We start from the raw sequence: 18101 nt of genomic DNA, 5'->3' as shown, positions 1-18101 counted from the left end.
TTTTTTTTTGTTTTTTTTTGTATTCATTGCTTTTTCTTGCTTCAAGAATCATTTTTATGATTTTTCAGATCCTCAGTAACATGTCTCCTTTTTCATCATTATTTCAAGAGCCAACAATTTTAACATTCATGAACAACAAATTCAAAAGACATATGCACTGTTCAAGCATACATTCAGAAAACAAAAAGTATTGTCACCACATCAAACTAATTAAGCTAGTTTTAAAGATGAATTTGAAATCCTGTACTTCTTGTTCTTTTGTGATAAAAACGGTTTTCTTTTAAGAAAGGTGATGGATTCATAGGACATTCATAACTTTAAGGCATAGACACTAAGACACTAATGATCATAAGACACAAACATAGACAAACATAAGCATGAAAATTTCGAAAAACAAAAGAACAAGGAAATTAAAGAACGGGTCCACTTTAGTGATGGCGGCTTGTTCTTCCTCTTGAAGATCCTATGGAGTGCTTGAGCTCCTCAATGTCTCTTCCTTGTCTTTGTTGCTCCTCTCTCATGATGAGAGGGGTCTCTTGTTTGCTCCATCCTTTTCTTAGTGATGGGCTTGAGGTCATGCCTTCTCAGTTGAACCGGCTTCCCTCTTGAATTTCTCTTCCATTGGGCGTCCTCTTCACAGATATCTATGAGGACTTGGTCCAACCTTTTGATCAAAGTTGACCCTTCTTCATGGCCACAACTTCATAGAAGTGGTCTTGATGCACCCTTGAGATGAATCTCTCCATCTCTCATGACTCGGAGGTAGAAGCTTTTGCCTTCCCTTTCCTCTTTCTAGAGGTTTCTCCGGCCTTGGATGCCATAAATGGTTATGGAAAAACAAAAAGCAATGCTTTTACCACACCAAACTTAGAAGGTTTGCTCGTCCTCGAGCAAAAGAAGAAAGAAGAGAGTAGAAGAAGAAGAAATAAGGAAGAAGGGAGTGGCTTTGTGTTCGGCCAAAGAGGGTGAGAAGTGGGATTTAGGTTGTGTGAAAATGAAGGGGTAAAGAAGGGTTTATATAGGAGTGGGGGAGGGGTATTGAGGTGATTGGTGAATGGGTGAAGAAGAGAGAGAGTGGTGGGGTTGGTGGGGGTCCTGTGGGGTCCACAGATCCTGAGGTGTCAAGGAAAGGTCATCCCTGCACCAAATGGCATGCAAAATCACATTTTGAGCCAATTCTGGCGTTAAACGCCGGGCTGGTGCCTCTTTCTGGCGTTTAACGCCAGGTTCTTGCCCTTTTCTGGCGTTTAACGCCAGTCTGGTGCCTCTTTCTGGCGTTAAACGCCCAGAATGGTGTCAGACTGGGCGTTAAACGCCCACCTGCTAGTCTTACTGGCGTTTAAACGCCAGTAAGTTCTTCCTCCAGGGTGTGCTGTTTTTCTTCCTGTTTTTCATTCTGTTTTTGCTTTTTCACTTGATTTTGTGACTTCTTATGATCATCAACCTACAAAAAACATAAAATAACAAAGGAAAATAGATAAAATATAACATTGGGTTGCCTCCCAACAAGCGCTTCTTTAATGTCAGTAGCTTGACAGAGGGCTCTTATGGAGCCTCACAGATACTCAGAGCAATGTTGGAACCTCCCAACACCAAACTTAGAGTTTGAATGTGGGGGTTCAACACCAAACTTAGAGTTTGGTTGTGGCCTCCCGACACCAAACTTAGAGTTTGACTGTGGGGGCTCTGCTTGACTCTGATTTGAGAGAAGCTCTTCATGCTTCTTCTCCATGGTGACAGAGGGGTATCCTTGAGCCTTAAACACAAAGGATTCTTCATTCACTTGAATGATCAGTTCGCCTCTATCAACATCAATCACAGCCTTTGCTGTGGCTAGGAAGGGTCTGCCAAGGATGATAGATTCATCCATGCACTTCCCAGTCTCTAGGACTATGAAATCAGCAGGGATGTAATGGTCTTCAATCTTCACCAAAACATCCTCTACAAGTCCATAAGCTTGTTTTCTTGAGTTGTCTGCCATCTCTAGTGAGATTCTTGCAGCTTGTACCTCAAAGATCCCTAGCTTCTCCATTACAGAGAGAGGCATGAGGTTTACACTTGACCCTAAGTCACACAGAGCCTTGTTGAAGGTCATGGTGCCTATGGTGCAAGGTATGGAAAACTTCCCAGGATCTTGTCTCTTTTGAGGTAATTTCTGCCTAGACAAGTCATCCAGTTCTTTGGTGAGCAAAGGGGGTTCATCCTCCCAAGTCTCATTTCCAAATAACTTGTCATTTAGCTTCATGATTGCTCCAAGGTATTTAGCAACTTGCTCTTCAGTGACATACTCATCCTCTTCAGAGGAAGAATACTCATCAGAGCTCATGAAAGGCAGAAGTAAGTCCAATGGAATCTCTATGGTCTCATTTTGAGCCTCAGATTCCCATGGTTCCTCATTAGGGAACTCATTGGGGGTCAGTGCATGCCCATTGAAGTCTTCCTCAGTGGCGTTCACTTCCTCTCCCTCCTCTCCAAATTCGGCCATGTTGATGGCCTTGCACTCTCCTTTTGGATTTTCTTCTGTATTGCTTGGAATAGTACTAGGAGGGAGTTCAGTAACTTTCTTGCTCAGCTGTCCCACTTGTGCCTCCAAATTTCTAATGGAGGACCTTGTTTCAGTCATGAAACTTTGAGTGGTGTTGATTAAATCAGAGACCATGGTTGCTAAGTCAGAGGGGTTCTGTTTAGCATTCTCTGTCTGTTGCTGAGAAGATGATGGAAAAGGCTTGCTATTGCTAAACCTGTTTCTTCCACCATTATTGTTGTTGAAACCTTGTTGAGGTCTCTCTTGATTCTTCCAAGAGAAATTTGGGTGATTTCTCCATGAAGAATTATAGGTGTTTCCATAGGGTTCTCCTAGGTAATTCACCTCTTCCATTGAAGGGTTCTCAGGATCATAAGCTTCTTCTTCAGATGAAGCATCCTTAGTACTGCTTGGTGCATTTTGCATTCCAGACAGACTTTGAGAAATCAAATTGACTTGTTGGGTCAATATCTTGTTCTGAGCCAAAATGGCATTCAGAGTATCAATCTCAAGAACTCCTTTCTTTTGATTTGTCCCATTGTTCACAGGATTCCTTTCAGAAGTGTACATGAATTGGTTATTTGCAACCATTTCAATTAGCTCTTGAGCTTCTGCAGGCGTCTTCTTCAGATGAAGAGACCCTCCAGCAGAGCTATCCAAAGACATCTTGGATAGTTCAGAGAGACCATCATAGAAAATACCTATGATGCTCCATTCAGAAAGCATATCAGATGGACACTTTCTGATTAATTGTTTGTATCTTTCCCAAGCTTCATAGAGAGATTCTCCTTCCTTCTGTCTGAAGGTTTGGACTTCCACTCTAAGCTTACTCAATTTTTGAGGTGGAAAGAACTTTGCCAAGAAGGCATTGACTAGCTTTTCCCAAGAGTCCAGGCTTTCCTTAGGTTGAGAGTCCAACCATATTCTAGCTCTGTCTCTTACAGCAAAAGGGAATAGCATCAGTCTGTAGACCTCAGGGTCAACCCCATTAGTCTTGACTGTGTCACAGATTTGCAAGAATTCAGCTAAAAATTGATGAGGATCTTCCAATGGAAGTCCATGGAACTTGCAATTCTGTTGCATTAGAGAAACTAATTGAGGCTTAAGCTCAAAGTTGTTTGCTCCAATGGCAGGGATAGAGATGCTTCTCCCATAGAAATCGGGAGTAGGTGCAGTAAAGTCACCCAGCACCTTCCTTGCATTGTTGGCATTGTTGTTGTTTTCGGCTGCCATAGGTCCTTCTTCTTTGAAGAATTCGGTTAGGTCCTCTACAGAGAGTTGTGCCTTAGCTTCTCTTAGCTTTCGCTTCAAAGTCCTTTCAGGTTCAGGGTCAGCTTCAACAAGGATGCCTTTGTCTTTGTTCCTGCTCATATGAAAGAGAAGAGAACAAGAAAATGTGGAATCCTCTATGTCACAGTATAGAGATTCCTTGAGGTGTCAGAGGAAAAGAAAAACAGAAGAAAGAGGTAGAAGAATTCGAACTTGATCAGATAGAGTTTGAATTGTGCATTAAGAAGGAGTGGTACTCCATAAATAGAAGGATGTGGGAAGAGAGGAAGAAATTTTCGAAAATCAAGTGAAATATTTTGAAAACATTTTAAAAAAAATTAATTAATTTTCGAAAATTAAGAGTGAGAAAGAGATCAAGAAATTTTTGAAAAAGATTTTTGAGATTAGAAATAAAAAAGATATGATTTGAAAACTATTTTGAAAAAGATGTGATTAAAAAGATATGATTGAAAAGTTATGGTTTTAAAAAGATATGATTGAAAAGATATGATTTTGAAAACAATTTAAAAAGATTTGATTTTAAAAATTAATGACTTGCCTAACAAGAAAAGATATGATTCAAACATTAAACCTTTCTCAACAGAAAAGGCAACATACTTAAAATGTTCAATCAGATCATTAATTGTTAGTAAGTATCTTTGAAAAAGGAAAGAAATTGATTTTGAAAACATTTGATTGAAAAGATATGATTTGAAAAAGATTTGATTTGGAAAAACTTTGAAAACTTGAAAAAATTTGATTTTGAAAACAAAATCCTCCCCCTTGTGCCATCCTGGCGTTAAACGCCCAGAATGGTATCCATTCTGGCGTTTAACGCCCAAAATGCTACCTTTTTGGGCGTTAAACGCCCAACCAGGTACCCTGGCTGGCGTTTAAACGCCAGTCTGTCCTTCTTCACTGGGCGTTTTGAACGCCCAGCTTTTTCTGTGTAATTCCTCTGCTGCATGTTCTGAATCTTCAGTTCCCTGTACTATTGACTTGAAAATAGAACCAAGATCAAATAAACAAGGCATGCAAGACACCAAACTTAAGATTAGACACTAGACTCAAACAAGAAACATAAAATATTTTTTGTTTTTATGATTTTGTAATTTTTTTTTTGTGCTTTTTCGAAAATTTAGTGGAAGAAGAAAATAAAGGTATCAAAATTCTTAATGAGAATTCCAGGAATCATGCAATGTTAGTCTAAAGCTTCAGTCTAAAGGAATTAGACATGAATAGGCAAGCTTCAGCAGGACATTGCATTCAATAGCTAAATTGATGATAATCAATCAGCTTTGGTGATGATAAGAACATCACCTTGAAACACTAGAATTCATTCTTAAGAACTCTGAAGAAAAATACCTAATCTAAGCAACAAGATGAACCGTCAGTTGTCCATACACAAAACAATCCCCGGCAACGGCGCCAAAAACTTGGTGCACGAAATTGTGATCATCAATGGCGCCATCAACATGGTACGCTCATTGCAATCTCAACTCTCTATCACAACTCCGCACAACTAACCAGCAAGTGCACTGGGTCGTCCAAGTAATAAACCTTACGCGAGTAAGGGTCGATCCCACGGAGATTGTTGGTATGAAGCAAGCTATGGTCACCTTGTAGATCTCAGTCAGGCAGACTCAAATGGGTATAGATGATGAATAAAGCATAAAGATAAAGATAGAGATACTTATGTATATCATTGGTGAGAGCTTCAGATAAGCGTGTGAAGATGCCTTCCCTTCCGTCTCTCTGCTTTCCTACTGTCTTCATCCAATCCTTCTTACTCCTTTCCATGGCAAGCTTATGCAAGGGTTTCACCGTTGTCAGTGGCTACCTCCCATCCTCTCAGTGAAAATGTTCCTATGCTTGTCACAGCATATGGCTAATCAGCTGTCGGTTCTCGGTCAGGCCGGAATAGAATCCAGTGATTCTTTTGCGTCTGTCACTAACGCCCCGCCTGCTAGGAGTTTGAAGCACGTCACAGTCATTCAATCATTGAATCCTATTCAGAATACCACAGACAAGGTTAGACCTTCCGGATTCTCCTGAATGCCGCCATCAGTTCTCGCCTATACCACGAAGACTCTGATCTCACGGAATGGCTGGCTCGTTTGTCAGGCGAGCACTCGGTTGTCAGGCGATCAACCATGCATCGTGTATCAGGAATCCAAGAGATATTCACTAGAGCCTCGTACGCTTGTAGAACAAGAGTGGTTGTCAGTCACTTTGTTCATGAGTGAGAATGATGATGAGTGTCACGGATCATCACATTCATCAAGTTGAAGAACAAGTGATATCTTGGACAAAGAACAAGCGGAATTGAATAGAAGAACAATAGTAATTGCATTAATACTCGAGGTACAGCAGAGCTCCACACCTTAATCTATGGTATGTAGAAACTCCACCGTTGAAAATACATAAGAACAAGAGTGATCATTGGTTTCGGTCCCAAAGAGGGAACCAGAAGAACCAAGATGAAAATACAATAGTAAAAGGTCCTATATATAGAAAACTAGTAGCCTAGGGTGTACAGAGATGAGTAAATGACATAAAAATCCACTTCCGGGCCCACTTGGTGTGTGCTTGGGCTGAGCAATGAAGAATTTTTCGTGTAGACACTCTTCTTGGAGTTAAACACCAGCTTTTATGCCAGTTTGGGCGTTTAACTCCCATTTAGGTGCCAGTTCCGGCGTTTAACGCTGGGAAATCTGAAGGTGACTTTGAACGCCGGTTTGGGCCATCAAATCTTGGGCAAAGTATGAACTATCATATATTGCTGGAAAGCCTAGGATGTCTACTTTCCAACGCCGTTGAGAGCGCGCCAATTGGGCTTCTGTAGCTCCAGAAAATCCACTTCGAGTGCAGGGAGGTCAGAATCCAACAGCATCTGCAGTCCTTTTCAGTCTCTGAATCAGATTTTTGCTCAGGTCCCTCAATTTCAGCCAGAAAATACCTGAAATCACAGAAAAACACACAAACTCATAGTAAAGTCCAGAAAAGTGAATTTTAACTAAAAACTAATAAAAATATACTAAAAACTAACTAGATCATACTAAAAACATACTAAAAACAATGCCAAAAAGCGTATAAATTATCCGCTCATCAACCTCTATCACTTATGTATTTTCAACAGTGGAGTTTCTACACACTGATGTTGTGGAAAATGATCCAACACGAAACTCACCGACAAGTGTACCGGGTCGCATCAAGTAATAATAACTCACATGAGTGAGGTCGATCCCACAGGGATTGAAGGATTGAGCAATTTTAGTTTAGTGGTTGATTTAGTCAAGCGAATCAAGTATTGGTTGAGTGTTTGTGATTAACGGAAGCTAAATTGCTTGAAATGTAAAGGAGAAGGGAAGAATTGCAGTAAATTAAAGAGCAAAGAAAGTCAAGAAGCTGAATCTTAAAGTGCAAGCAATATAAAGTGCAAAAACATAGATTGCAAGAAATATAAATGGCTGAAACTTAAAGTGCAAGAAATGTAAATTGCTTGAATTATAAAAGGGATTGGGAACTGGTATTGCAGAAATTAAACAAGAAGAGGTAAATTGCAACAAGCAGAAAAGCAAAAGATGAATTGAATTGAAGTGGATCTCAAACAGAAGAGTGAAATGCTTTGAAGAATTAAAAACAGAAAGTGAGCAATGCTTAATTTGCAGCAATTTAAAAGAGGTTGAAGATCTCAGGAGTGGAGGAGACTAGATAGCAAGTCTAGATCTCAAATCCTTCCTTGATCCACCAAGAACAATTGCAAAAGAAATAAAGGAAAGTAAATTGTAGAAAGAGTAGAAGATGAAGCAGTAAATGGAAATTGAAATTCAATTATGCAAAAAATTAAAGCAAGGGATCTCAAGGTGAGATTGAAACAGAAGTTCTTCAATTCTTCACCCAAGATCCAAAATAAAAAGTAAAGAGTGCTCAAGCAAGAACAAGGAAGAAGAGAGATCAATTCTCCTTCCTAATTCTCTAAGATCTCAATTCCAAAAGTAAAAGCTTAAAAATGAAAATGAAAGTTAAAAGAAAATTCAAAAGTGATTCTAGAGGTCCTAATTACATCAAACTAGCTCCTATTTATACACTTTCTATTCTTGGATTTTGGAATTTGGATGGACTTTTAATTTGGTGAAGATTTGAATTTAATTGGATTTTTATTTTCAGCCCATGAAGAATTTGTTTCCAGGAGGATGCTCAGCTCAAATGGGGAGTTGACCATTGAGGCTTTGTGTGGGGATCCTTGCGTAGCGTGCTATGCTGGGGAAGGCATCAGGGGAATGCTCAACTCACAAGATGAGCTGAGCATTGGTGCCTTGGTGCATGTCTTGTGCGCGGCTTGTGCTCCTTCCCTTGTCATGATGCGCGCTCCATTTCCCTGGCCCGTGTCACGCTTGTGTGTGGTGCACCATGAGTAGCGCTCAGCTCTCCAAGTGAGCTGAGCATTGGAGCTTCCAAGGGAGGTCCTTGGTTTGAAACTTGAGGGAAGCATGCGCTGTGCCATTTCCTTGGGGTCCATGTAGCGCCTTTGATCCTTACTTCCTTTAGGTGCTGAGTTCGAATCCTGGTTGTGGCATTTGGCCAATTCTTGGCTTATTTTCCTTGTGATTAGCGCTCCCCCACCCCCCTTTGGTCATGGGTTCAAATCTTGGAGGAGACACATGGCTCACTCTTTCTTCCTAGGATCATTGATGCCTAGCATCTCTTTGGATAACTAAATGTTTTGTAGCTAGGTTGCTCTTTATTGTGGACTTTTAGTTGACAATCCCAAATCAGTTGATTTAAGTTGCCAAGTTTTAAAATACTCCTTTTGTCCAAGCATATCCTAGTACACAAACACCACAGGCATATGTCCTAGGGTCCAAGCTATTGGTGTCTAGCCTTATTTCTTTGCCAACTTTTGGCTTTTCTTCTTCTTTTTCTTTTTGTTTTGATTTATTTTCAAGGGACTTTCATTAATTGAAGGATCATAGCAGCAAACTAGCTTAGGCTTCAAGTAACAAATCATTCTGCAGCATTTATTCTATGAGCTAGCAATTAAATCAAACATATACCACCACTAACTTTCATTCTAACTTTTGCAACATTGAACAATTACTTTTCTAAATCAAACATCTCTCTTTTGTTCAAACAGCAAGGAAAAACAAAACAAAGTACTCAAATTAGTGAAGGATGACAATTATTATGCAGATAGTTTTTAGGCAGAAATTATGCAGATAGTTCTCTCTAGCGTGTACTTCCATTTGCAACTAAATGATCATTCCAGCTAGACATAAAGGAGTCTTTAAATTAATTCATTACACAATAACAAGGATCAAGTATAAATACAACCTGTTGGGCTACAGCTTTTCATTCTTCCTTTTGTTTGCTCCTTGTGAGTCAGGATGTAAATGTTTGGCTATTTTCCTGCATACTCCTCAAATGTTGCTTGCTTTTCAACCACTTTAGGTATCCGATTGATCTTCAAAGCTTATGTGTGGCTTCTGAACTTACTTTGGTGTGTGAACACCAAACTTAGTTCCTTGCCAATGTTTCTCATGCAACAAATTATTTGTGAAATCTTTTTCTTTTTCAAAAGCAATAAACTAATGACTTGGAAACAGCAAAATAGTTAACTAGTTTATCTAAATGCTCAAAGCTAGCATTATGCAGGAGGTGAGAATATGTTTTATGATGGGATTTTGGTGGAACACCAAACTTAGAATCCTTCATTCTCCCTTCTATTGTTTTGGTGTGCAACACCAAACTTAGCTTTTTTCAATATAGATAAAGCTAATTAACCTTTTTATTGAAATAGCTATAAAAAGAAAACTACCTCAGGTTGGGTTGCCTCCCAACAAGCGCTCTTTTATTGTCACTAGCTTGACATCCTTCATTCTGTTGATCATGGAAATTGAAGATCACAGTGCCTTAGCTTGTCTTTCTTTACCGTGAACTTCCTTCCGGTTTCCTCTTTGATGACCTCTATGAGTTCCCGTGGAAGGATTTTAGTCACAATATAGTGATCAGACAGCTGTGGGGGCACCTTCATGGTTTGAATGTCTAGCAGTACTTTATCCCCTAGTAAAAATTTCTCAGTAGGGATTTTCTGATCTTCTTTAATTTTATCCTCTGTCTCTCCTTGTAAGACTTCCTTGTTGTGTTTTTCTTGGCTGGTACTTTCTTTGTCCAAGGTTTTCTTACTTTCATCTGTGATCTTTTTCCATTCTTCCCTTTTTGCAGCATTTTCGTTGTTATTTGGTTTGTCTTCAATGATGTTGAGAGGGATTTCCTCCTTCTTGGTTATTTTTGAAAAATGCTGGGCCAATAGCAGTATGTGTTCTCCAAGCTTCTTATGTACATCCATATGGTTTTTGGTCTCATGGGCTTGAACTTCCATGAGTTTCTCTATCATCATTTCCAAGTCCAGGATTCTTTGAAAAAAGTTGTAAATGTATGAGATGAACTGGTTAATGTGGGAAATCTTGTGAAGGAATTGCATAGGTATTGTGCGGATAAGATGTGGGTGTTGCAGAGGTGTTCTAGTGATTTTGTGAGTTGTTATGAGGCTGGGAATGCATATTTTGTGAGTGTTGGTATTGATTGGCATTATTGGATGAGTGACGTTGGTTGTTTGTGGTCATGGATTTGCCCTGGTTGAAACCTCTTTACTCTTGATGTTGATACTCCCCCATTCTCAAATAAGAATGGGGCCTCCATGGTGGAAATTGTGCATTCACTGCAACAGAACGCAGGCAATCAACTTTTTTAGCTCTCAGCTCCATGTGTTGCTGGGCTTGATGGTGCATTTGTTTGTTCAGGTTCATGACTGCATTCATTCCTTCAAGATTCGTCACTTCTTTTTCTGAAATTGCATTCTGTGGTTTCTCAAATGAGTATTGGTTGTTGACTCCTTTGTCATTGAAATTTGCAGTTCCTTGGGTAGTTGTTGTCACTTTGAGTAGGCCATCTGAGAAGTAGTCCACCGCTTTTCTTGTTTCTGGGGTTAATCCTTCATAGAAAGCTTGGAAACCCACTTTGTCATTTGCTTTCTTGTATCTTTCCCATGCCTTGAAGAGTGGTTCTTCTTCTCCTTGTGTGAATGGATGTACCCCCCTCTTTCAGCTTGATGATCTGTTGGGATGAGGAGAATTTGGCTAGAAACTTGGTAACTAAATTGTCCCAACTAGTGATACTTCCTTGGGAAAAGGTTTCAAGCCATTGTTCAGCTTCATCCCTTAGTGAGAAGGGGAATAACAAGAGCTTATAGGTGTCTTGATCTATACCATCGGGTTTGACAGCACCACAGGTCTTCAGAAAAGTGGATATGTGCTGTTTAGGATCCTCCAATGGATTTTCGCCATAGGAACAATTGTTCTTGATTAGTGTAATGAGTTGTGGCTTCATATCATTATATTCTTCTTCCGTAGAAACTTCTTCTCCAATAATAGCCTTCCCACTGACTTCTCAACCTTCTAATAGTCTATTCGTCTTGACCCTCAGAATTTGGAACCTCTCTTCTTTCCTGTGACATGCAAACCAATACAAGGAACACACAGTGATACTTTTTGAAAATTGAGTGCAGTTAGTTGAGACAAAATTTCAAACAATTAGTGTGTTAATAGAGGCAAATCTTCAAATAGTTAGTATGTTAGTAAAAAAAAAGAAGAAAATGCTTGATCTAGATCTCCACTTCACTTAATCATTGTCAATCTAAACAATCCCCGGCAACGGCGCCAAAAACTTGATGTTGTGGAAAACGATCCAACACGAAACTCATCGGCAAGTGTACCGGGTCGCATCAAGTAATAATAACTCACATGAGTGAGGTCGATCCCACAGGGATTGAAGGATTGAGCAATTTTAGTTTAGTGGTTGATTTAGTCAAGCGAATCAAGTATTGGTTGAGTGTTTGTGATTAACGGAAGCTAAATTGCTTGAAATGTAAAGGAGAAGGGAAGAATTGCAGTAAATTAAAGAGCAAAGAAAGTAAAGAAGCTGAATCTTAAAGTGCAAGCAATATAAAGTGCAGAAACTTAGATTATAAGAAATATAAATGGCTGAAACTTAAAGTGCAAGAAATGTAAATTGCTTGAATTATAAAAGGGATTGGGAACTGGGATTGCAGAAATTAAACAAGAAGAAGTAAATTGCAACAAGCAGAAAAGAAAAAGATTAATTGAATTGAAGTGGATCTCAAACAGAAGAGTAAAATGCTTTAAAGAATTAAAAACAGAAAGTGAGCAATGCTTAATTTGCAACAATTTAAAAGAGGTTGAAGATCTCAGGAGTGGAAGAGACTAGATAGCAAGCCTAGATCTCAAATCCTTCCTTAATTCACCAAGAACAATTGCAAAAGAAATAAAGGAAAGTAAATTGTAGAAAGAGTAGAAGATGAAGCAGTAAATGGAAATTGAAATTCAATTATGCAGAAAATTAAAGCAAGGGATCTCAAGGTGAGATTGAAACAGAAGTTCTTCAATTCTTCACCCAAGATCCAAAATAAAAAGTAAAGAGTGCTCAAGAAAGAACAAGGAAGAAGAGAGATCAATTCTCCTTCCCAATTCTCTAAGATCTCAATTCCAAAAGTAAAAGCTTAAAAATGAAAATGAAAGTTAAAAGAAAATTCAAAAGTGATTCTAGAGGTCCTAATTATATCAAACTAGCTCCTATTTATACACTTTCTATTCTTGGATTTTGGAATTTGGATGGGCTTTTAATTTGGTGAAGATTTGAATTTAATTGGATTTTTATTTTCAGCCCATGAAGAATTTGCTTCCAGGAGGATGCTCAGCTCAAGTGGGGAGCTGAGCATTGAGGCTTTGTGTGGGGATCCTTGCTAGCGTGCTATGCTGGGGAAGGCATCAGGGGAATGCTCAGCTCACAAGATGAGCTGAGCATTGGTGACTTGGTGCATGTCTTGTGCGCGCCATGTGCTCCTTGCCTTGTCATGATGAGCGCTCTATTTCCCTGGCCCGTGTCACGCTTGTGTGTGGTGCACCATGAGTAGCGCTCAGCTCTCCAAGTGAGCTGAGCATTGGAGCTTCCAAGGGAGGTCCTTGGTTCGAAACTTGAAGGAAGCATGCGCTGTGCCATTTCCTTGGGTTCCATGTAGCGCATTTGATCCTTACTTCCTCTAGGTGCTGAGTTCGAATCCTGGTGGTGGCATTTGGCCAATTCTTGGCTTATTTTCCTTGTGATTAGCGCTCCCCCACCCCCCCGTTGGTCATGGGTTCAAATCTTGGAGGAGGTACTTGGCAAACAATTTCCTTGAATTTATTTGGATGAATGCCCGATAATGCTCCCTTGGTGAGCTGAGCATTGTTTTTCCTTTTCTTATTTCTTGCCTTCAAATTGTGCTCAGCTCACAAGGTGAGCAGAGCATTGAGACATTGCTTCCTTGGTTCATTGTTGTGCTCCTTTGGAGAGCACTGAGCTCTTGGGGAGAGCATTGTGGCTTCCCTCATTTTATGTGCCATACTTCCTCATGTTCTTTGCCACACTTTTCTTTTCCTTGAGCCACACTTCTTAAGCCACGCTTTCTTGTTTTCTTCTTTTCTTCACCTACAATTAATCAAAACAACCAATCAAAGTATCACCAAATTCACAAGGTTTATAAATCATTAAAAACCAATTAATTTTAGCCCAAACCTCATGATTTAGCATCAATTAAGTGGTGGTTGTTTGATTCAAAGAAGTCATGCATTTCCATTCCAAATTACTTACTTATAATGCAAGAAAGTGCATAAAACCTAATGAAAACAAAGAAAAAGACTAGTGAAACTAGGCTAAGATGACTAGTGTCAATGATTAGAGGATGATCCAACAAATAACCCAATTATAATTTCTCTCTTGAGTGATTCAACTCAAAGGTTCCTTTCAATCATCTCCCAATCAAGTTATGGGACTACTCACTCATCATAATTATAAACTTCACATAATTAATGGGGAAAATAAAATAAGACATGATGAATAATAATGAAAGGGATTAATTGAAAATAAAAATAGTCTATATTAATAACTCATGAAAATAATCCAATGTCAACTCTAGGAGAATTAAGAATATGGAAGAATAAATGAAAAGTAAATAACAGACTATAGTAACTGGTACTAGAGGTAGACTTTTCTCAAAAGCTAAAGCCAAAACCTTCAAAATCCTAACTATGAATGTTCAAGTGAGTAAAACCCTGGGGGAGGAGCAATTTTAGATCTAGAAACTAAAAATTATGCCGAATGAATGTTCTGCTCTGTCTCTGCATGTTTCCTGGCTCTAATCTATGTTTCTGGGCCAAAAATTGGGTTGAAATCCGGCCCAGAAACTCTGCCAGGGACTTCTAAAATTCTGCTAATTGCGCACGTCACGCGGCCGCGTCATCCACGCGTTCGCGTCACTCGGCGTTTCTCGTATCACGCGTGTACGTTGTCCATGCATTCGCGTCGTTCATGCAGCTTCCAATCCGCGCGGTTGCGTCAGGCATGCGAACGCGTTACTGTTATTTCTTCCAACTCGCGCGGTCACGTCAGTCATGCGACCGCGTGACTTCTCGTTGGTTATCTCCTCAATTCTTTGTGTTCCTTCCATTTTTGCATGCTTCCTTTGCAATCTCCACTCATTCATGCCCTATAAAGCTTGAAACACTTAACATACAGATCACGGCATCGAATGGAATAAATGAGAGTTAAAATACCTAATTAAAAGTCTCTAGGAAGTAAGTTTTCAATCATGTAATAATTTTAGGAAGGAAATATAAATGCATGCTAATTATATGAATAGGTGGGTAAAGATCATGATAAAACCACACAATTAAACACATTATAAACCGTAAAATAGTGGTTTATCAACCTCCCCACACTTAAACATTAGCATGTCCTCATGCTTAGTTGAAGTAGATAAAATAAATGAGTAGGATCATGTAAAAACTTATGCAATGCAATGCAACCTATATATGTGAATGCAACTATATGATTCTTGTCTACTTGATCAAGAGTAAATAAGCTCTTCAAAACAATCACAAATCAAGTTCCACTAAATCAATTCTCATATAGTAAGAATAGATAAAAATGCAAGAAGGTAGCTCATGAAAGCAGGGAACATAGAATTTTAAGCATTGAACCCTCACTGATGATGTATGTATACTCTAGTCTCTCTAGTGTATAGGGTAATCACTCTATCATTCTCTAATCATGCTCCCTAATTTTTGTTCTTCTCCTAACCAATCAACAACATTTAATATACTAATGCAACATCATGAGGTCTTTTCAAGGTTGTAATAGGGCTAAGGTAAAGGTAAGGATACATATATGGTTAAGTGAGCTTATAAATTGAATCTTTAATCAACCCAAACTTTAACATAACCTATATATATTTTATATAACTTTGGAGTTCGTACCTAGCTACCCAGAATTCTCTTTCACATTCCATACTCATGTATCAGCTTTTTTATTTTAATTTTATCATACATGCATTGATCTTTGAATTCTTAACTCAGCATTGGGGTAATTTTGTCCCCTTATTTATTTATTGAATATTTTTGGTTTTTTTTAACATAAAAATAGACATAGCTTATCAATGTACATAGATTTTTGATTCTTATAGTTTCGCATGAGTAGGTGTCCAAATTCCCATTATCTTATCATGACACATTCCCTTATTATCTTTTGTTCCCACAATTTCCCATACTTAATTAGCACACACAATTCTATCTTAAGCTAACCAAAGATTCAAATTGGGGGTATATAATTGTTTTTTTCGCTTAAGGCTAGTAATGTGGTAAATCACAGAACAAATGGGATTTAAAGGCTCAAAGTGGCTAACAAAGGTAATTGAAAGGGTAGGCTTAATTTGGATAAGTGAGCTAACAATTAATGACCTCAATCATATGCAGCATATAAATATATTAAACATTGGAGATAAGGATGGAACAAAATATAGATTACAATCATAGAGAAGTAAACACACAAGAATAAAACAATTATGGTTAAATAATGTAACCATGCATAAAGGCTCAAATCTCACAGGTTGTGTGTTCTTTAGCTCAAAAATCATGTTCCAAATACAACTTCAAGCAAATTTAACAAAAAGGTCTTAATTAAAATTAGTGAAATTTTTTGTTCCAAAAATAGAGTCTTAGAAGAAACTTATTGTCTTTTCAATCAAGTAGAACATGCATGCAACTAATCTATTACTATGTAATTTATCCTATTCTACAAAAGAAAAACTAACTAAATATCCTAATTTATTGGTGTTTAGGGAAGAGAAATTACCTCCGAAAGTCAGGTACTGACCAACCTCCCCACACTTAAAGCTTTACACCGTCCTCGGTGCCATCTATCAGGAATAATGGTGGACTGGTGGCAGTGTCTCCACAGTCGGGACCGTCATGGCTCCATGTGCTGGTGAAGGAAGTGGAATCCGGAGTGCCTGGGTCGTCGTCAGGTCTGTGATTGCATGTGAGTAGCTCCTTGAGGTATTTGAAACGGCGGTGGTTTCGGCGCTCTCGGAGCTTTGCTTTCTTGTCTTGTTGGTCCAACCGCTTCAGTATTTGATGCAGCAGCTAACTAGTAGATGGTGGAGGAGCTGCAGCATCCTCTGTGGACTGACTGGTAGTGGCAAGTAGTGGCCTGAGATATCTCCTGTTAGGGACGTACTGATCATCCCGTGGAAGTATGGCTTTAGTGTCTCCAGCTCTGTAAGAAACTTTGGCTGCTGAGACAAGATCAGAGACCAAGGCGGAGAAAGGTAGGTTTCTCGTGATCTGCACGTGTTCCATAGCATTCGGGATATGTCTCGATAAATTTAGAGGCTGGTCTGTGAGGATGCACCATAGTAGAACGGCCATGTCTGCGGTAAAGGAGGACTCATGAGTGCTCGGGAAGACGTAATGGGACATACTCTATGCCCATACGTGAGCCTCTAAGGTAAGTGCGGAAGCCGAGATTCTCTTAGGACGGGAACGATGGTATCCGAAGATCCATTTGCTGCCAGGTTGAGCGATAACTCTGAGAACAGCGTCCCAGTCAAAGGTGTACGCCTGGCGCTTGATTGTGGCTTTCTGAAAAGCGTCCAATCCTTCTGGAGCAGGGGGAAGATCTAAGGCTCACTGAATGGCCTCTTCTGTAATGGGGACTTGCTTCTGACGTATATAAACAGGCTGCAGGGTCGGCAAGTGGAAGTTGGAGTAGAACTCAACTACCCAAGAAAGATTGACCTGTCGTGGCTGTCTCTGTAGAAATCCCCAATATCTTTGTGCAATTTGCGGCTCAACAAAGTCGGCAATACGAGGCGGAAGGATGAGAAGGTGTTTATTGTTGTAATTCTGAGCTGCCAGAATAGGAAACATCTGCTCATAGTAGCGATTCGAAAATCGTGCAGTGTCCTTTGCTAGGAAGGCTCTCTCCTTTTCATCAACCTTTATAATCCTTTTAATTCTTTTTGTTGAGGGGTTGACTGCAGTTGAAGAAGGCTCTGCCACTAATATTCTTTTCGTTCCTTTTCTTGCTGTGGATTTGGGGGTAGCTTTCTCTTTACCTTTCTTGGTGGCCATCCTGAAAGGAAGCGAGGAAAGACATTAGCATTCAAGGGTTATATCAAGGAAAAGAATAGGAAAGGTGGTAATCAATGCACAGGTATGGATAATGATGTGGACACATGGTCATCACTACACGTGGCAAATCAACAATGGAAATATAGCAAGTGCATGTGAGGAAAAATTGAATGCAAGGTGTTTATTGGCATGCTGGCAAAGGGCACGAGTAGTATAGATCAAGCATTCAATGTCCAAATTAGATTACCAAGTTGTTCAAATTAATAAGATGTTTGTAAAAACAATTATATATAAGTAATAAAATAGAAAAGGGGTTTTGTGAAAAGCAGGCATATAGAGTAGTAGATTTAAAAGAAATCTAAAAAATGTGCAAAATTCCATATGGGCATTTTCACAAACACATAGCATGCATGTTAAATAAGGTATGGAAAATATTAATTAGAACATGCAAGTAACCCCATAAAAATAATATATAATGGTTTAAACAAATCCCAAACAATCCATAACCAACATGTAAAAATAATGACCCAAATAAAATTCCAACACCAATAGGAAGGATAGGAAAAGAAAAAGAAAACATGGTTAGGGAAAGTAGAAGAGAAAGAAAAAGGAAACATGAAAATAAAAAGAAGAATGAAAAAGTAAAGAGGGAAGAAGAGAGAAGAGAAACCTTGATAATGGTGGTGGAAGATGGGGGGTAGGAAAAGAGAAACAAGGGAGGGAGTAGGAAGAGGGGAGAAGGAAATAAGATTGGGGGAAAGAAAAGATAAAGCAAGCTGGCA

At 39.1% G+C, this 18101-nt stretch overlaps 1 protein-coding gene across 1 annotated transcript in view; it reads right to left on the bottom strand.

Annotated features, from left to right (window-relative positions):
• LOC130933971 (uncharacterized) overlaps positions 1-16545 on the bottom strand; it is a 52572-nt gene extending 36027 nt beyond the window's left edge. The window contains exon 1 of the mRNA XM_057863562.1: positions 16424-16545. Coding sequence (XP_057719545.1) covers positions 16424-16545 — 122 coding nt within the window. The remainder of the gene's footprint in view (positions 1-16423) is intronic.
• Between the last annotated feature and the right edge of the window lie 1556 nt (positions 16546-18101).

This window comes from Arachis stenosperma, chromosome 6 (genome assembly GCF_014773155.1).
Source record: "Arachis stenosperma cultivar V10309 chromosome 6, arast.V10309.gnm1.PFL2, whole genome shotgun sequence".
In the NCBI taxonomy this organism is placed as follows: domain Eukaryota; kingdom Viridiplantae; phylum Streptophyta; class Magnoliopsida; order Fabales; family Fabaceae; genus Arachis; species Arachis stenosperma.
This window is presented reverse-complemented; position numbering and strand designations above follow the sequence as displayed.